Genomic DNA, 21079 nt, shown 5'->3' with positions numbered 1-21079 from the left:
TGAATCATTAATTGAAAATCGATTGATGAATAGATAAGCATTATCTATTAATGGCCCGTGTAAAAGAAGACAAAATCAATACTGCCTTCAAAATGGGAGGCACCTGATCAGGAAACACACATGCACCAAACCAAATCAATACATGATGAATATTGATGAGAGGCTTTTTGAGAAATCAATGATGATTTGAGGCAGGATTTTAGAAAAGTAAAGGAATGATAATAAAGTAAGAATTTTCTTTTTTTTTGGAATGCCAGGCAGGGCCGGTAGGGGGGGGGGGGGGATTCTTTCTTCTCAGATCTACTGGACACCTGCCTGCTGTGTCCTGCGCTTCACACACACACACACACACACACACACACACACACACACACACACGCACATATGCATGAATTCACTGTTCAGAAGAATCTTTGCACCAGACCCAAGACACCAACTCTTCTTCTTCTCCTCCTTTTAAATTCATCCAAGGGGGTTTTTGTTTTGTTTTGCTTGTGGCCTTTTCAAAAAAAGGGGCTTTAATTTCAATTTTTATAACTAATTTTATTTTATTTTTAATTTTTTGAACTTTCAAATTGTTTCCTCCCTGCCTGCCTTTCTGGACTTGGGGGTGCAGCGCACCAGCAAAGGTGTGTGTGTGTGTATGTGTGTGTGTGTGTGTACAGCATAAATATATATATACTGTATGTATATATATATTTGCAAATATGGAGCTTTTCCGGCCCCCTGCTTCTCCTCCCCTTGTTTTTATTTCTCCGTGAAGATGCTGATTCTCCCCCAGGCTTTAATAAAGAGGCTCTGACTGATCTGCACCAGGAGGATATCACGGATAATTATTGAACCTTCAATTTTGGTGTGTTTTTCGCCGTTGAGAAAGAGGGCAGGCCAGAGCTGACTGCGTCTTCATCTTTTGGTTTTTGAAGAGTTTTGGCATCACATCATTATTGAACGGAGTGATTAAGGATTAAACGATCGGCAGCAAATGAGGTTCGTGCAAAAAAATATGTGTAAAAGTAACACAAAATATGATCTCGAGCTGGTATTCGAGCCATAAGAACAATTTTAGACGCATGATTTAAAACCGACGATTTAATATGAATTCAATCGATTGCATTCTAAATAAATGAGCTCCATATTTATCTGAGCTTTTCATTCGAATGTGCAATAAAATTAAAAATGTTGCAATGACGTCACATGACCCAAAGCTCAGCAGCTTATTCATTTAGCGCGAATGGCCGCCAAGTGGGCGACGCTCCGACGCAGATTCTCCCAAACATCAGCAGATGCCTCTAATCAAAGGCTTTAAATGTCATTTTTTTCATTTCTAAAGTGCGCTCGTGTCCTGAAAGAAACTATTTGCTTCTTGTTAAATCCTGCCATTCCTGCAGAGCAGACAGGAGGACGTTTCTCTCACTGTTAGCATCCAGAAGGCTGAGTCCGCATCATCACTGACGTCCCTTGGCACCCTGGAGGCTATTTAAGTGTTTAATGCTTACTTACCAAGTCCAAACTGCACATTATACATTATCATTTGTGTTGCCAGGCAACCATTTATATTTCTTAATAGCGGCGCTTCAGGAAATATGCGACTTCCCCTATTTTATTCGGACAAATCTCAGTCTGGCTTTGTGCTGTAAAAGCATCAACAATACAAAACCGTAAATGTCTCTGAACGCCGGCTTCCCCCGGTGGCGTGGGCTGGCTGAGAGGCAGCGACGTGCACACTGTCAGAGGCGGTCAGAGAATAGCTGCACACGTGTGTGTGTGTGTGTGTGTGTGTGTGTGTGTGGAGCACAGAGAAAATGTGCTGTTTGTTTGAAAAGGCCACGTAATGTAGCAGGACAGCTAATCTCATATTCCAGCCAGACACCGAGGAAGTGGAGCTCAGTCCTCACGCTGTCATTTAAATATCTTTCAAAATGTACATATAATTTACTCGACGACGCGTTAAATCTCTTTCACGGACGAAAGTGACTTTGTGTCTTTTGGCTTATCAGACAATAAACAGAGAAAAGTCTTCAGGTGAGGCAGGACATTCTCTGCCTCACCTGAAGGAGGCGTGAGTGAGATGGCAGGTACTTGTTACTGCTGGTCTTCTATAAGTAATATAGCTTAAAATAAATAAGATAAATAAAGTGAAAGGAGGACTTTTCAACATAGTAATAAGGCTTTTCTTGGAGGGCATAGGCGACTGGACTATTAATACAAATAAAGGTAAGACCTTATTTAAAATCATTTTCAGTTTTATAAAGTACGCGTGATGAGAGCAAGTAAAAAAAGGAATTATCCTCTTCTTTTTCTTGTTATCTCCTTAAAGAACAAACAGCAGGAGGAGCTACATTTTCAAGAAAAAGTTGAACTGAGGGTCAAAACTGAAAGCATATTTTTCTATCCGCTGTCTCTTGCTGGTATAAAAGAAACTCCAAATATGTTCCTATGTATGGGTTCTGTGTGTGTGTGTGTGTGTGTGTGTGTGTGTGTGTGTGTGTGTGTGGACATTTTTCCTGGGCTTTGTTCATTTCTGGTGAGGTTGAAGCCACAGCTTGATAAAGCTGATAATAACTCGTTAAAATTTTTTATATGAGATCATTTTCTCTCAAGGAGAATTCATTTGATTGTTATGAAAACACTCTGATTGCACTTTCTTTTTGAATGAGAAATGTTTCCGGATGATTCTGCAGGTTCATCAGGGACTCGAAAGCCTTTTCAGCGGTTTTATTTTAGTTCTCATTTGTTATAAGTTCCCTGTTTCAGTTCACATGTTGTCATTTGTGATGCGTCCCAAACCATCTTAGCGTGTTCCTCAATCTGTAATGCTTGTATTTTGGAGGTCTGGACTTCGTGGCTTCGCTGCACGTGACGCCGCGGATGCAAAGTAAAGCGTTCTTCTCTCAGGACCATCATGCATCGTCCTACTGGCGGGTCAAACAGCCAATCAGAGCGGCCAGCGGCCGAGGGGGCGGGGCTTATCCCGGACCGGCACCTGTCAATCACAGAGACGTCCTCCGTCCTTAAACTCATCTACTGTATTTTTTTAGACAAAGAAACTAAAGACGACCCAGAGGAGAGAACATGGAGAGGCATCCAAGCCAGGGGTGTTAAACTCAAGGCCCGTGGGCCAGATTAGGACAATAAACAGGTTTAATGCGGCTCACAAAGCTAAAAAATACCAGGTTCGAGGAGTGAATTGAACAATAGGTACGTAACAATGGTTCATATGTAATGATTTTACCCATCCGGCCCAACTTAGAATAGATTTTCCTCTGTGTTGCCCCTGAGCTAAAATGAGTTTGACACCCTGGTCTAAGCGCTGACAGCACCCATAATGACTGAATTATCACAGATATGTGACCTGATATTTGTTCACGTGTGTCGTAATTGTGGGATTCTTAATCACAAATGTGCCAGTTAGAAGCAGCCAAAGGTCAAGTGTTCATGTTTGTCACCCTCGCCTTCTTTTAAACCGCTTTAGATGAAAATAAAAAAGAGTCTTAGATTGTAAAGAACTCACCCAGTGCCGGCCCTTTCCGGTCAGGACGGCAGCTAAAGAAATAAAGAAATCCTTTATCAGACTCACTTCAAATACGACCGTCAATCCATAACCAATGGCGGCACCAGGTAGCAACCGACTCATGAAGGCTCCGCACCGCCAACACTGAGAGCCGCCGAGCCCCCCCTCCACACACACACACACACCCACACACACACACACACACACACACACACACACACACACACACCACCACCCCAAACCCCAACCTCCCTCCAATCTTTCTCTAGACACTCGCAGCATCTCTGAAAATAAAGCAGGTCCCACTTCTAAATTGGAAACAGAGCTTTGGATCATTTCTGCATGCACACACTCCTCTACACACACACACACACACACACACACACACAGGTACGTCATTCCAGATGCAGACACACAAAAGCTCTGTCAGCGTTCGATAGCATCCCTTGGGTTTGGAAAGAGGCGATGGATCCAAGGAGGCGCTGCTGACGCCCCTCGTCCTTTTACATAACCCGCAAATTGTCTGGTTATTTCTTTTTTTTTCTCCATTTAACCAGTGTGTTACGAGGAGCCTGTAAATTTTAGTGGAGCCCAAAATTAAGTGTCAATTATCTAAGAAGCTGTAAAAAGGGCGGTATGAAAAACGCTTCGACAGTCTGGAAGCCGTACATGTTGCCGCCTCCTGGTGGGAGACAAGGGGAGGCTGGGGGGGCCATTTACCCACATTGGAAAAAAATGCAAAAATTCATAGGTTGGACTCTTATTTATATTGTTCACTAATGCCAACCAGCCCATGTCTGGGATTGCTTTTATATATATATGTATATCTATATATATATATATACATATATATATGTATGTACAAACTGTACATACATACATACTGTATATCTAAACTCATACAGAATACTTTTCTATGCACAGTTTTACTCTGAATTCAAAGGGTATGACTCTCAGCCTTCAACCTGACTTTATTGAATTTATTTATTTATTATATATTTTATATTTTGAATTTTCAATGGGGAAAAACTGTTATTTCTTTAGTTACTGATTTATTTTTAATATTTTGAATTTTTATGTTCTCCTCACTGGGGAAAAAACTGTTACATTTATTTATTGTGTTTATTTGGTTATTTTTAATATTTTGAATTTTTATGCCGTCTTGACGGGGAAAAACTGTTATTTCTTTATTTACTGATTTAGTTTTAATATTTTGAATTTTTATGTTCTCCTCACTGGGGAAAAAAAAACTGTTTCATTTATTTATTGTGTTTATTTGGTTATTTTTAATATTTTGAATTTTTATGCCCTTTTGACGGGGAAAAACTGTTACATTTATTTATCTATTTATTTTATATTTTGAATCTTTATGCCGTCTTGACGGGGAAAAACTGTTATTTCTTTATTTATTGATTTATTTTTAATATTTTGAATATTTATGTTCTTCTCACTGGGGAAAAAACTGTTACATTTATTTATTGTATTTATTTAGTTATTTTTAATATTTTGAATTTTTACGCCCTTTTGATGGAGATGAACTGTTACATTTATTTATTAATTTATTTTATATTTTGAATTTTTATGCCGTCTTGACGGGGAAAAACTGTTATTTCTTTATTTATTGATTTATTTTTGATATTTTGAATTTTTATGTTCTCCTCACCGGGGAAAAAACTGTTGCATTTATTTATTGTGTTTATTTGGTTATTTTTAATATTTTGAATTTTTATGCCCTTTTGACGGGGAAAAACTGTTACATTTATTTATTAATTATTTTATATTTTGAATTTTTATGCCGTCTTGACAGGGAAAAACTGTTAGTTCTTTATTTATTGATTTATTTTTAATATTTTGAATTTTTATGTTCTCCTCACCGGGGAAAAAACTGTTACATTTATTCATTGTGTTTATTTGATTATTTTTAATATTTTGAATTTCTACGCCCTTTTGACGGGGAGAAACTGTTGCATTTATTTATTTGTTATTTGTAATACTTTGAATTTTTATGCCGTCTTGACTGTGAAAAGCTCTTAAGTGTAAGTATCTATTTATTTGCCGTGATGAGAGGCAGTGCATACAGGGATTTTTTTCCTCCCCCCTTTGTCAACGTCAAACCGGGACTGTATTTTTATTCCCGTCCTTGACAATAATTGGACTAATCCAGACGTGTCTATGAGGGAGGCTGAGAGACGTCTTTTCACATCATTAAAAGTAGTAATTATTGGGCGGCGGACCCAAAACTCCTCATTATGAGCGTCAGCGAACGGGTCTCCCTCGGCTCCCGGCCAAGCTGTCAATCACACGCTGCTCTGGAAGCAGAGCCACATAGAAGACGTACAACGTTCTTCACCGACACTTGACCTCTTTATCGGACACTGAGCAGATCCCAGCCGGTCGCAGGTTCAAGGGCCGATCGATTCATTGATATCGGGATGCTTTTTTTCTCATATTTTTCCTCTGTTTCTCGTCTCCTCGCTCGTAGGATCACACCCGGGTGGTCAGCCCCATCATCGACGTCATCAGCCTGGACAACTTCGCCTACCTGGCCGCCTCGGCCGACCTGAGGGGAGGTGAGAGAGCACGTCTGACACGCTAACTGCTGCTAACACACAAACACAGCCTTTGTTTATATTTATATAAATATTAGGGGTGAAAAAACTCAATATGAATCACAGCAGTTAAAGTGGGAATCATTATTATTATTATCATTATTGTTGCTGTTATTATTATTTTCTTATTGTTATTATTATCATCATTATTATTATTATTATTGTTATTATCATTGTTATTATTAATAATAATAATATTATTATTAATAGTGTTGTTATTATTATTTCGTTGTTATTATTATTATTATTGTTATTATTATTATTTTGTTATTATTATTATCATTATCATTATTATTATTATTATAACCAGTAGTAAAGCAATCAAAAATGATGATGATTATCATTATATTATTTTCAAAACATATTTATTCATTCATTATTTTTACATCATTTTTCGGGGACTGATTTCTAAAAAGATTTTCCTGAGTGACTCTTTGATCAATCTGAGCGTGCAGATTTGGATCTCCTCCGTTTGTCCGTCGTCCCGACCCGCGGCTTGACGGATGGGTGATGAATCTAACAGTTTGGTGTGACCTCCTCCCCCGGCAGGGTTCGACTGGAGTCTCCATTTTAAATGGGAGCAGATTCCCATCGAGCAGAAAATGGCCCGCAGCGACCCGACGCAGCCCATCAGGTAAAACAACAAGTCTTTCTCCGGCTCGCAAGCCTGTCCTTTTTCTACGAACAAAAGTTCAAAACAAATCCGCACTGGAGAGTTCCGGCGTCGCATTTTCAGCCGCCGCCTTTGGGAGAACCGGCTGGTTCCGCTGAGGTCGGCTTTTCGGACCCGGGTTTGGTCCGGGTCACTTTCCCAGGAGTTGGATTTAGGCAACAAAAGCTAGTAAACCGGCGGTGAGGAACAAAGTTGAAGCAAGTTCACACATCCGGATTTGGCCGGTAAACCCGACTTCTCAGGTCGAGGCAACACGACGATCTGATTGACGACACGAACTACTTTTAGACAGCATGCGTTCGGGTCCGGATCCCCAGGACCGCCCGGTCCGGGGGTCCGTTCTGTTCCCGGATCAGAGACGAGAGATCAGCTCCCGGTGCATTTGGACCGCGGACGCTGTGATTTGGAGATTTTGGGTGAAATCGAGTGCTTGGGCTCTGCAGGACTCCCGTCATCGCCGGCGGGATCTTCGTCATGGACAAGAACTGGTTCAACCACCTGGGCCAGTACGACACCCACATGGACATCTGGGGCGGCGAGAACTTCGGTGAGCCCGACGCCGGTCCGACGCCGCCGCACTTCCATTTTTTTTCCTGCTCCGGAAGGTCACGATCGGTCGTCAGCGCACTTCACCTAAGAGCCAAATATATATATTGTTTTTAAAAGGCCCTTTATCTCTGCAGAGCGTTCGCTAAAACACATACAGCTTAGCTTTATTTTCATTTAGTTGTTAATTACTTGCTGTCGGCAGCCGTAGCTCAGACGTTTCACCATTTATCTAACCCCGAAACCGGAAGACGATTAAAAAACACTTTTCAGCGGGCGAGGAAGACGACGCTTACGCAGAAACTCCCACCTGTTTGGGATCATTTCTATCACAGAGATGTCCGATGAAAACAGAAAGGAATCGATCGCGGCGTCGGACACTGTTATTGAAAATGCTCAATCGATACGTGATGAATTTATTTGGGACGACCGTCTCGGGCGGAAATCGATCTGAGCCGCTGCTGAAGGCAAAGGGAGGCCTCGTGCCAAAGTCATGAGAGAAAAGCTTCAGGTGAAGGGCAGGTATGGAGACAAGGCTGAACAACATGCATGTGCGTGTGTATGTGTGTGTGTGTGTGTGTTTGTTTGTTTAGAAGTTTATTAGGACAGTGTACAAATACATTAAGCACAGAGGCAGAGATGTTTATACCAGATTATTGCTCATCTGTAGTCCTGGACAATACAAATATAAAACTGTATAAAATAGACAATATATATAAAATATACAGATAGGCAATAAAATAACTATACAATATATAAACAGGCAATAAAATATGTATTTTGCAAGTTGCAAGTGCTATTGTTGTGATATTGTTGTGAGATTGTAACTTTGGTCATCTGGGGTGTGTGCGTGTGTGTGTGTGTGTGTGTGTGTGTGTGTGTGTGTGTGTGTGTGTGTGTGTTTTGCGCAGAGCTGTCATTCCGGGTGTGGATGTGCGGGGGCAGCCTGGAGATCCTGCCCTGCAGCCGGGTGGGTCATGTGTTCAGGAAACGGCATCCCTATGATTTCCCAGAAGGCAACGCTCTCACCTACATAAAGTGAGTGGGTTGGTTTCCCTCTTTGAAACAGATGCTCTCAAATCTGATTTTTTATTTTATTTTATTTAATCGGTAGGTCGGCTTGATGTTGAAAGAAAAAAAAAAAGTTAAAAGCCAAAGAAAATGGCTGAAGACGTTTCTTCCATGGAGGAAATAAAAGAGCACTGGATTAAACTTTTGGAAAGAGGAAAACAAAAATGTCTGCAGATCTTTGTATAACTTGCTGACACCGGATGAATTACATATAAAAATACTTTGCCGGGAAAAGAAAAATAAAGCATTTATTTTAAAAAAAACAGCGGAGAGAAAACATCAAAATGTGCTTGATTTATTCTTCCTCTTATTTTTTCTCCGATAAATATTTAGAATTCCATCTTCAGTTAAAGTCCAGTGATGGTGGATATTTGTTTTAATGAGAACCTCCTCCAAGAAGCTTCTCAGCTTTAAAATTCCCACTCAGCTTCTCATTTTGTCCTTTATTTCCCCTTTAGGTTTCATTTAATATTCATGCGCACCTTAAATCTTTCATGTTCTCTAAAAGATGAATTATTTATATTTGCGATGATTCCATATCTTTTCCTCTGCTATCAAACCTCACAGGTCAGCAACATTTTTTTTCAACGTTTTGAATTTTACTGCATGTGTGTGTGTGTGTGTGTGTGTGTGTGTGTGTGCAGGAACACCCGGCGGGCTGCAGAGGTGTGGATGGACGAGTATAAACAGTATTATTACTCTGCGCGTCCGTCAGCGCAGGGCAAGGCCTTCGGCAGGTGGGTTGGTCTCCTCGTCCTGCACGTTGCCGCCTCCTAATGCAGAGCTCAGGCTGGTGAGGCCGGCGACGCTGCTGTTTTCATCCGTACAAACTGCAATAACCTTGACAAAATGAAGGTCGCCGGTCTTTTCAACGAGTCCAAACCTCAGAACCGCAAGGAAGAATCATTTCAATGATCATGATTTTTAAAAGACATGCCCAGCTCCAAATAGATCTAGAAATTTGATTGATCGATTAATAAGAGAGTCATATGTCCAAGAATAGATTAGATTTAAGAATTGAAATATAAAAAAAAAAGGGATTTGATACAATCTTTAAAATGAAAAAGAATTAAATACAGGTAGAAATACACCAACAGAACTGATAATTTAGGAATCATCAGGATTAATCAAAGGTTAGATTAAGATTAATTGCCTGTAAGATTAATTGCCTGTTTATATATTGTATAGTTATTTTATTGCCTATCTGTATATTTTATATATATTGTCTATTTTATACAGTTTTATATTTGTATTGTCCAGGACTACAGATGGAAATTAGCTATGAGCTATAATCTGGTACAAACATCCCTGCCTCTGTGCTTAATGTATTTGTACACTGTCCTAATAAACTTCTAAACAAACAAACAAACAAACAAACAAACTGCATGGCACTGCAATCTGGGTATAAAATAAGGTTTTCTAATTGCAGAAATAAATTAAAAACATGGGAAATGAGATCAAATAGCTTTATTGATGAAAATGAAAAAAACAAAAATCTCTTACTCTTTTAAATAGTTCTGATATTAATATTTCACAGTGACACGATGAGTGACAAGCAAAAGACATAAAGTGAAATTTCAAAATAAAACTAAAAGGACAAAAGTATCACATCAAAAAAGTAAAAATACATCAAACATATCAAAGAGAAATTCGGGGAAATACTTCACAACTTTCCACACATTCTCAATAACATTTTACTGTGTGTGAGACTCTGTGTGTATGTGTGTGTGTGTGTGTGTGTGTGTGTGTGTGTGTGTGTGTGTGTTTGAGACTGTCGGGCGAAGGCAACCCACTTGTGTTGATCACGGTGGTCTTGAGGAGTTGAAGTTCAGTTGAAGTGAGTCACCTTCTTCCCGGCAGCATCGCGGACCGAGTGACGCTGCGGCGGAAGCTGAACTGCAGACCTTTCCGCTGGTACATGGAGAACGTTTACCCCGAGCTGAGGTACGGACGCGTCCTGACGAGCCCAGTGACGCATCTGGCTTCACCGTGCTTCTGTAAAATAGCTTTCAGCCTTTCTGTGACATTTTATTCATTTTACCTTACATTACATTACATTTGGCAGACGCTTTTCCAAAGACGCTTTTATCCAAAGCGACTTACAATAGAGGACATAGGGACTGCAAATAACACTTGCAAATACAAGATTTTACCTCTTTTTCCATCCCGTCAGTCGTCTCCTCCGGCGGCCCAGTTTATCCGCTGCCAATTAATACGCATAAAATCGTTATTTTCAGCATTTCGAGCAGATTTAATGTCATTTGTTTTGTGATTTTTTTTCTTTCTTTTATTTTTACACATTTCTAGACTTGTAGACTTCTTCTTTAAAATGAACAAATAAATGATTTACACGTCACTTTTTTTTTGTTTTGGGAATTGTTAAGAATTCATGTTTTTTTTGTCTTTAAAAAAAAGAAAATATTAATAATAATAATAATAATAATAATAATACATGGGATTTTTATAGCGCTTTTCATGACACTCAAAGACGCTTCACAAGTAAAAAAACAGAAGAAACAGAACATACACAGAATTATTGGGAAGATAAATTAAAATATTGTTTATTTTCTTTCTCTGCTTGCCCGTCATTTGTGAAGAGGGCCCATCCAACCAGGGTCCCAAATTGTTTATTTTTTTAAATTGTACTCGCTGCAATTGTACTCGCTTCCACCTCCGCTCGATCCCCGTCCCCCCGTGTCCCCCCAGGATCCCGGAGCAGGATGCCGTGGCCAGCCTGCTCAGACAGGGAGGCCTGTGTCTGGAGACCCGGGGGGGGGACGGCCTGGGCCTGGCCGAGTGCCGGGGCCTCGGCGCCAGCAGGCCCCCGTCGCAGGTGAGGACTCCGACTCGGATTTTCAGCCGGCGGCCGAATCCCGGGCCAGAATCTCAAATCGGGTTGAATATTAGCCACTTAAAAAATACCGCAAACTTTTACTTTTCCAATTTGACCGATGTCCGATGACGGAACGTCGTAAAATTTAACGTCCGGTTGTAAATATTCGGCGATTATTTTGAATTTATCGCCGTCCTCGGGGGGAAGATTTGCCTCTGGCTCCTCTTGCATGCAGTGAAAGTCCACACATTGCAGGCTAGAAAAGCCTGCTGAGGTAGAAAATGAACGATGAAGAAGGGATGTTTAGGCAGGAAGCAGGGAGTAAATTATGAATATATGATGCATATATCGTTTACATTGAGAATATATAATGTTGGAGAAAAATGGCATCAAACAATTGCAGCACAATATTAGAAAATGAAATAAATGCACTTCAACAAAGAGACAAGCAATATATAATGATTTAAAACAGGAATTATGAGTTTTGTAGCCCATTCTGATATCTGCGACAGAGCCAGAGGTTGACAGAAAAACATCTCCGACAAGGAGATCTATAGCGCAAAAAGAACCCGGAAACAACTCGTCCTGATCGCCGTCTTTCCAGGACGTCGCCCCGGCCAAGATGTGCTTGGTTTCCGAGCGCAAACCTTTCAACGGCGTTCGTGAAAATCATTCTGTCCTCGTGACTTTAAGCTCAGAGGTTGAAAAAGAACGTCAGAAGGAAACTGACAGCGATCCGTCCGTTGGTTTCAGCGCTGGGAGCTGATCGAGCCGCTGATCCGACAGCAGGACCTTTGCCTGGCCATCACCGCCTTCACCGCCGGGTCAAAGGTCAAGATGGAGCCTTGCAATTCAAAAGAGCCTCGACAAGTAAGTCGTGCGCCTTGAAGTTAACTGGGAGTGTGTCGAAGCGGATTAGGATTCGGAGGACCGCGTTCCTCCGAAAGAGAGTTTTGTTGTACGGTGTGACGCTGCAATGAGGGTGACCTTTGACCCTTAAATCGTGAGAATTTGCGAGCGCGGTGACGTCCGGACCCTCGATCGGCCGCCGCATCCGATAAGATCGTCCCGGAGACCTCGCGGATCCGAAGGTCACCTCGAGGTCGTGCCTCGGATCGTACGGGTCCGACAGCGGGATGGACGTGACGTCGCGCGCTGACCTTTGACCTGCCAAATCCCATCAGCGTATCTGCAGATTTAAATGGTCGTTTGAGGTCTAATTTGACCTCTGGGTTTTATGCTATATCCTTCATGTGAAGAGAAGGTATTCACCTTGACCTCTGACCTTGAGGTTTGTGGTCCAGCAGAGGCCTTTCACTCGTACCTCAGCTCATGTCGGGGCGAGTCTTCCCTCCGCGGCAGCTCGGGGTTAAAAGGGAAACCGTTTCGTTCTTCGTCTCGCGCTGTCCGTCATTTGAAGACCACATTTCAAATGCTAATCTGTGTCTGGAACAAAATGTTCCTTGATGTGACGGGTTCTAAAAAAAGAGAGAAAAGCCTTAAATCCGCAGACGCGAAGCATCCCCGTCAGCCGACGATGGATGGAGCCGGCAACCATCCCGACGCCCTTAATACAACTTAAGACGACGGGAGAACGGTTGATTTAGAAGAGGCCTCTGGTGACCCCGGACCCCACCCTGCTCCCATCATCTCCTCCCGGTGCTGGTGAATGTCAGACGTCTCTCGCGCCGGCCAGATGTTTGACCGATGACGCCGAAGATCCCGTATTAAGTCGAAGCATATGCGCGAGCGCGCGGGACGTTTGCCAGGCGCGTCTCTCCGCCCGCTCCTCGCCATCCTTTTAAAAACCCTCCTTATCGGCGAGATGCGGGACATATTTAGAAGCTCAGTTCTCGGCCCCTGGAGGGAAACCGGCCCCTGACTTCAGCCCTCGGTGTGAAACTCCCTGAAACGTTTTAACGTCGTGAACTTTCCGCCGACCCTACGTATCAAGGGAATACGGGATGAATATCTTTTATTCCCGTTGCTGTGATGAAACCCACTTGAATAAATCTGCAATATTTTATTACTCTGGGTTAAATTGCTGTTGAATTATTCATTGGAAAGAAATCCTTAATTTCAAACCTGGACCGTTCATGTGTCCTTTGTGCTGCGTTACGCCGCCGTTAGCTAGCGGAACAACTCCATCTTGTGGACAAAATGGGAAAAGCATTCACTGATTCTGCAGTGATTCTGGTTCAGCCCACTTCCACGGTGACCCTGAAAAGTCCTGTTTCCTGGGGAAAAAGAAAGAAAATAGTTTCCTGTGTCCTTTCACGTAACAAGACGCAGGCATTGAATGTGTGTGTGGGGGTTTCATGCTAACACTCGTTGCTTGGTGTTAACTAGACGCTATCAGCTACGTTAGCATCCGATAGAGCGCCACCTTAATAATATGATTGTTATTAAATGATGGTATCACTGCTTTGGTGTTTTATACAAAGAAGAGCCATGTATGTGGTGTTTCCTAAAAGTTGATATCAAATTTTAGTTCCCAGGGAGAAAAAAATAAAATTCCAAGAAGGTGAACTTTGCCTCAACACAAAAAGATGGCGGGATCGCCGGCCAAGTCTGGGAACACGGATCTCACGGACACGCCGGTGTTTCTTAACGACCGATAATATTTTTTCCCGGTTTGAAATCAAAGCATACAGTCTGCCTGGAGATTAGCTGAGCAGCAGGCTGAGGAAATGCTAGCTGTCTGTTAGCATTATCCAATCAACTGCAATACACGAGACATATTTTAAAAACCCTTTGGCCAAATATTAGCTCTGATTTGTTCAGTTGACCTGGTATCAGCCTGTTCAGTGGGGTGTTTGCAGCTATTAGCCATCTGTTTCTTACTGTTAGCTGTTTTTCAGTCGTCGCCATATGTTGGCGTGTCTTAGGTTATTTGTTATTTGTTATTTCTTGTCAATGACATTTGTAGAGAGCACATTTTTGTGTGAGTGTGAGGAGGATGGATCCCCTATCTCTTTCCGGAGCTTCTTAGATGCCGTAGGTCGTAGCATCAACCTCACGTCAAGGCTGTTTACACCGCACACTCATTTGTACAGTCTAAACGCCGTGTCGCCGTCCGACAATAACGACGACGCCCACGAAATACTGCAAAACGGCACATTCGCCGCTGATGATTACAGACATCATGGCACATTTGTCCGTCTTGTGAGAAGTTGATGGTTCCCCGCCTCACATGGCAGGCCGTTGCGGCAGCAATGGAAACACACCGCTGCAAAGCGGCTCGTCAGACATGAATGTTTGCAGGACGAGTGAGCGCTTGAATGAGTCGGCCGGACTCTTCCTCTTCCAGTGGTTTGTGGAATAACCCCCATCCCACGCCTGCATCCCCACCACGTATGTTCACACACCCGGCCCGCGTCGATTAGCCTCCGTACGGCTCTGAGAACCCGTCCCCAGCAATCAGACGCACGTATGATAAACCAGCCTCTGACAGCGAGTGTTTCTGTACAGCCAGTGGAAAAACACTTTCACTCTCAAATCTCTGCTCCAAACCTGCAGCCGACCCTGTTTTTTTAAGAAATTAGACGGTGAGGAATCCGATATTGGATATTGTTCGCAATGGTGATGGATAGGCTGACAGATGAGGTTAGACAGGAATCCCCATGGACCATGATGTTTGCGGATGACATTGTGATCTGTAGTGAGAGCAGACAACAGGTGGAGGAACATCTAGAGAGGTGGAGGTATGCTCTGGAAAGGAGAGGAATGAAAGTTAGTCGCAGCAAGACGGAATAGATGTGTGTGAATGAGAGGAACTCGGGTGGAACGGTGAGGCTACAGGGAGTGGAGATCAAGAAGCTGGAGGATTTCAGGTACTTGGGGTCAACAGTCCAGAGCTTAGGAGAGTGTGGAAAAGAGGTGAAGAGACGGTTCTAGCAGGTTGGAATGGGTGGAGAAAAGTGTCAGGGGTACCAAGAGATAGAAGACTATCAGCCAGAATAAAAGGAAAGGTGGACAAGACAGTGGTGAGACCAGCGATGATGTTTGGACTAGAAACTGTTCCAATGACCAAAAGACAGCAGGCAGAACTAGAGGTTGCAGAGATGAAGATGTTGAGGTTCTCTTTGGGAGTGACCAGGATGGAGAGGATCAGGAATGAGTCCATCAGAGGACCAGCACATGTTCGATGTTTTGGAGAGAAGGTCAGAGAAGCCAGACGGAGATGGTTGGGTCATGGACAGAGGAGGGATAGAGAAGATATTGGTAGACGGATGCTGGAATTGGAGCTGCCAGGCAAGAGGTCTGGAGGAAGACCAAAGAGAAGAGTTATGGACGTCGTGAGAGAAGATATGAAGTTAGTTGGTGTGACAGCGGAGGATCCAGAGAATAGGGTGAGATGGAGAAAGTGGACTCACTGTGGCGACACCTGAAGGGAAAAGACCAAAGAAGAAGAAGTGTTTCGCAGCTCCAGAACGGCATTGCTCAGCGGCAGAAGAAGATGGATCGTTGGGTATTTTAAAACGTCACTTTTATTTGATGTCAGATGAAAAATTTTGGGGAATAAAACAAGTAGCTGCAACTTTTCAGGGGTTTAAGGAGGTAAACTCACAATAAATCAAAAACAAAACAAAACAGAGGGTTCATTCAAAATAGGGGAAATTGTCCAGATGTGTGGATGAGAGAATCAATGTGATTTTGTGTCTTTATGTGGCGCTACGATCGACAGCTGCGACGGGTAGCTGGATAACGATGGATAATGAATGAATGCAAAAACGGCGGCCAGGGCCGACACACCTTTCTTTGACATAAAACTGGCGTGTCTTTCCGGATCATGGCTGACCTGGTGTTGTTGCCTCCCGAGCGTCCACCTCTGCTCTCCTCTGGTCTCTCCACAGAAATGGAAACCCAAAGGGCCGGCTCTGCAACACATGGTCAGCGGCCTGTGCCTGGACATCCAGACGCCGGCCGGGCCGCCGGTCGTGGCCCAGTGTCGCCCCCAGCTGGCCAGTCAAACCTGGGAGCCTCAGGTGATCACTTGAGCCAGGAGGGGGCGGGGAAGGGGACGGGGGCAGGAGAACGGGGCAGGGGCAGGGGGATGGACTCGGGGGGGCGCGGGGGCCGAGAGCCAGACTTCCTGCCGGCGGTGCCGACGGTCAGCGACAAATCGAGGCTGGAAAATAAGCAAACAAAAGCGGAGGTTATCTTGAGGACGTGCCGAGTGTGTACAGTGCTTTGTCTGGGAGGGACGCTGCAGTTCCATGTATCCTAAGCTTTTCACTGAAAACTGCTGCACAAGTAGTTTTTTAATAATGTTATTTTAATTTTTTTTTTCCAAACCTCCGTGTTTAACCCTGTTAACGGTATTGCATAAAAACGGGAAGAGATGGACTCGAGGTAAAAACGACCGCAGATTGCGATGTAGCAAAAGTGTGATTGCGGGCGGAGGCGCCTCCGAGGCCGGCACAGCTTTATTTAACTCCAGTCTGAGCTGTTTTTTAAGGAAAAAAAAACAACACCACCATGCAAGGCACCGTCAGGAACATTATTTATTGTTTTGCATGGTCGGACCCAAAGAATGTTTGGTTTATTTTTCTCTCTCTCTCTTTGTCCGTCTCTCTCTCTCACTCTTTTGACAAAGTTTTGTGTAAATATTGGAAGCAGGTATTGGCTTGTTTTTCGTGTAAAGTGCTCTCGATGTTGTTTGGAAAATAATAAAAAAAAAAAAAAACGAGTAGGAAAGACATTCCTTCATTGAAACGGTGTTTTCTTTTTGTCCATCTTGGTTTTGATAATGAATCGCTTATTAATAAGAATAAAAATAACATTGGTCACACCAGATATTTACCATACAGTAAGACAATACCGTGGCAGAAAAACTTGTATGAATGCTTTCTAAATTATCTTGTAACTCAGTACCCTGATAAGACATGGACTAAATAAAATAACTAGTAACACAACTAAGAGTTTAAGCAAATTCATTTAAAATAATCATAAACATCTGTCACTGCTGACCCTCTGCTGGAACAGGACACACATATAATGTCAGTGTTTGAGAAGTGCTTTTCAGAAAGGTATTAGTCTGACACTTATTCTTCACATCCGCAATTTAAAACAAAACGAGATGAATAAGGTAGTAAAAAAGAAACATAAAAATGCTTTTTAGCTATGAAAGTCTAAACGGGAAGCATACCAAATCAAATCTACGTGAGATTAAGAGTCGAGTTCATCATTAATTGATCAACAAATTGGCGACAGGACGTGATGAATCCATTCCAAACGGGTCTAAAACATCGTATCCTACGCGATAAACGATTCCTTCATTGATTTCATACGATAAGGAAAAGAAAGCTGTAAACTGAATGCAGAAATTGAACAGTTAAAAAAAGAAGTCGTCCTTCAACTGCAGTGCTGGTTGTGACTCAGCTCACGTTCGAGAGACTTTATTTTGAAATCACCTTCAATGTTCTTTACAAACGGACAGAACGTAACGGGTTCGGACCGAAAAACGATAATGTGATCGACAGCCTCTTTAATGCCGAGCCCGTGACGGCACGTGTTTCCCAAATGAAACGCACGCCGTTCAAGTCCAAGGGAACGGCGTGCAGGTGCGTGACTGAGCGAGGCCCTGCTCGCTTTACAGAACTTACAGACTTTGTCCACAAGGGCGCAGAAGATCCGCACGGATTCAATGGGCCGCCTGCGACGTTCCATGACTTTGGCGTGACCTTGGCGGCCTGAGAGACGGCTTGCTTGGTGTTTCATGTGATTAAGCGCTCAAGGTGACGATAAACTTTCCCGGGAAGAGAAACGTGTTTGAGGCGCTTTGACACCGCAGTGCCGGTACGACAAATGACGACAAGAAATCCTGCGCTCGAAGTGCAACCTCAGTGGTTACCTCGGTGGCGGCTTGTTTCAGCAGTATTTATGAGAAAAAGTCAAAACAACACAAGCTTTTCTTGTAAAAGCATGCAGTTATTATATTTTGGCCCAGTTTTTCCGCAAATGAAATAATAATATGTGGATGATATTTATGCTCTCGGTGACCGTTTTGAACCCAAGTATGTCAGAAACTGTGGCTTTTGAATCACAAAATGACAAAAGTCATCGATGCTTTATTCAAAGGTTTACTCGTGTCGTTTAATCTTACAACCAAACTTTGAATTTTTAAACAGTCCCGTCTTATGGAGAAAATCAAGTGCGTCAAGTCGCCGAGCTCGGGTCCGAGTCCGGTCGTCGGCCGATCGATCGGTTTGATTTTGTGCGATAAATCAACCCGTGACTCACATTTGACTCAAAACCTGAGACGAGCGACTCAAGTCCCTGAGAAACCTTCCAGAAACCAGAAATATTTTCTTTACTGGACCCAGAATCGAGTCGTCACGCACACATTTGGAGAGATTCTCCCATTACGTCAAACATTCCCAATAATCTCCTTCGACGGAACACACTTGGCGGAAGGAATGGAGACAAAATGTATGGCGGTTGGTGGCCGTCTGGCTCCACCACCTGGATCCACATTCAACTCCCAGTTATCTGTTTCTTCTGGAAAGATCTGTCCCCGTAACACATAAACATATCTGGAAAAACGAGAGACAGTGTGTGTGTGTGTGTGTGTGTGTGTGTGTGTTCACAGCTGGTTGACCAACACTTACCGGTACTCATCAACAATCAGCACGACAGGATTGACCACTTTGCTAAGCGCCGGTTTTCTTTCTTGTTTTGTTTTAAGGTAGTTTCGCAAGCTTCAGGTGATAAAGACATTCCACAGCGTGGATTAGCAGCAGCTCAGCTATGCAAGGAATGTAACGTCCCGCTGATAAAATACTGGCCTTCACATCATCAGGGATGATGAGTCAAGGGGTGGCATCAAGAAAGGATGGAATCAAGGAAGGAAGATAAAAATAATAAATGTAACAATAGAAATAAGTGGTAACAGAAGCTGCATGCAAGTGACAATAACCAAAAAAACATTTGACACGACTGTTATTATTATTACAAATCGTACCTAAAATGTGAGAAAAACACCAGCGTAATATTGTATATAACAGGGAACAAGATGAAAATGGCAATTCATATATATATACTGCTCAAAAAAATAAAGGGAACACTTGAACAACACAATGTAACTCCAAGTCAATCCCACTTGTGTGAAATCATAGTGTCCACTCAGGAAGCAACACACATTCATTTGGACTTGTTTTAAGGACATTACATCAAAGTTGGATCAGCCTGGAGTTTGTTTTTACACTTTCATTTGGAGTGTGATTCCTAATCCAGACCTCCATGGGTTGATACAATTGATTTCCATTGATCATTTTGGTGTGATTTTGTTGTCAGCACATTCAACTGTGTAAAGAGCAAAGTATTTCATAAGAATATTTCATTCATTTAGATCTAGGATGTGTTTTTTGAGTGTTCCCTTTATTTTTTTGAACAGTGTTTATATATATATATAGCATATTTAAAAAGAAAGAAAATTAAAAGTGACATGCTGAATATGACAATATTAAAGATAAACTGCTCATGGTTCATCCATGATGGGGCAAATGCAGAGAGCTCAGAGAGGCATTTCCTGCAACAGATTAATAAAGTATAATTGAATTGAAAAATAAAATAAAATAAAATAAAACAGATGTTTTGGCTTTTGAGGAATTTTATACAGAGCTCTTTGTGAATAAGTAAGAGAGAACAATTCTGAAGCTAAGCAGCGTCAGAGAAAGAGTGGAGAAACATTGAGTGCTTCTGAGCAAAGATGGGAGAAGCTCGGGAGTTTTTCTGTGCGTGGGAACAAAAACCGTGGAATAAATAACAAATAACCACGACCGTGATGTGAGGCCGGCGTCCAGGTGGACCTCCAGGAGGAACTCCAGGTGGGCCTGCAGTGGACCTCCAGGTGGAACTCCAGGTGGGCCTTCAGGTGGAACTCCGAGTGGAACTTCAGTTGGGCCTCCAGTGGACCTTCATGTGGGCACCTCCTGGTGGAACTCCAGTGGACTCCAGGTGAGCCTGTAGGTGGTCCTCCCGTGGTCTGCAGTTGGACCTCCATGTGGAGTTTAAGGTGGAACTCCAGTGGTCCACCAAGTGGACCTTCAGGTGGAACTCCAGTGGTTCTCTGCTTGGTCCTCCAGGTGGTCCTCCAGGTGGACCTGCAGGTGGACCTCTATTGGTCCTCCAGGTGGACCTCCAGTGCTCCTGCAGGTGGTCCTCGTGTGGTCCTCCAGGTGGACCTCCAGCGGTCCTCCAGGTGTACCTCTATTGGTCCTCCAGTGGTCCTCCTGTGGTCCTCCTGTGGTCCTGCAGGTAGACCTCCAGGTGGTCCTCCAGGTGGTCCTGCAGGTGTACCTCTATTGGTCCTCCAAGTGGACCTGCAGGTGTACCTCTATTGGTCCCCAAGGTGGACCTCCAGTGGTCCTGCAGGTAGACCTCCAGGTGGTGGTCCAGGTAGACCTCTAGGTAGACCTCCAGGTAGACCTGCAGGTGGACCTCCAGGTGGTCCTCCTGTGGTCCTCCTGTGGTCCTCCAGGTGGTCCTGCAGGTAGACCTCCAGGTGGTCCTCCTGTGGTCCTCCTGTGGTCCTCCAGGTGGTCCTCCAGGTGGTCCTGCAGGTAGACCTCCAGGTGGTCCTCCTGTGGTCCTCCTGTTGTCCTCCTGTGGTCCTGCAGGTAGACCTGCAGGTAGACCTCCAGGTGGTCCTGCAGGTAGACCTCCAAGTGGCGGTCCAGGTGAGCGCCCCGGCGGTCCTTCACCGCGGCTCCGCCTCCCGGCTGTCAATCACCGCGGCGCGGCCTCCTGCAGCCAATCAGAAGGCGCGGGGGCGGTCCGTTGCTAAGGAGGACGTTTGGTTGAGTCTCCGCGCCGCAGCCATTCAGCGGCGG

At 43.5% G+C, this 21079-nt stretch overlaps 1 protein-coding gene across 1 annotated transcript in view; it reads left to right on the top strand.

Annotated features, from left to right (window-relative positions):
- Positions 1 to 16947, top strand: part of galnt16 (UDP-N-acetyl-alpha-D-galactosamine:polypeptide N-acetylgalactosaminyltransferase 16) — a 30435-nt gene extending 13488 nt beyond the window's left edge. Inside the window, exons 7-15 of the mRNA XM_086159306.1 lie at positions 5994 to 6081; positions 6670 to 6754; positions 7237 to 7340; positions 8251 to 8377; positions 9055 to 9147; positions 10271 to 10354; positions 11117 to 11243; positions 11997 to 12113; positions 16100 to 16947. Coding sequence (XP_086015432.1) covers positions 5994 to 6081; positions 6670 to 6754; positions 7237 to 7340; positions 8251 to 8377; positions 9055 to 9147; positions 10271 to 10354; positions 11117 to 11243; positions 11997 to 12113; positions 16100 to 16243 — 969 coding nt within the window. The 3' untranslated portion in view covers positions 16244 to 16947. The remainder of the gene's footprint in view (positions 1 to 5993; positions 6082 to 6669; positions 6755 to 7236; positions 7341 to 8250; positions 8378 to 9054; positions 9148 to 10270; positions 10355 to 11116; positions 11244 to 11996; positions 12114 to 16099) is intronic.
- Positions 16948 to 21079: the final 4132 nt, after the last annotated feature.

Source organism: Fistularia commersonii, chromosome 1 (genome assembly GCF_037954325.1).
Source record: "Fistularia commersonii isolate RoL2024-O1a breed Wild chromosome 1, RoL_Fcom_v1.0, whole genome shotgun sequence".
NCBI classification, from domain to species: Eukaryota; Metazoa; Chordata; class Actinopteri; order Syngnathiformes; family Fistulariidae; genus Fistularia; species Fistularia commersonii.
This window is presented reverse-complemented; position numbering and strand designations above follow the sequence as displayed.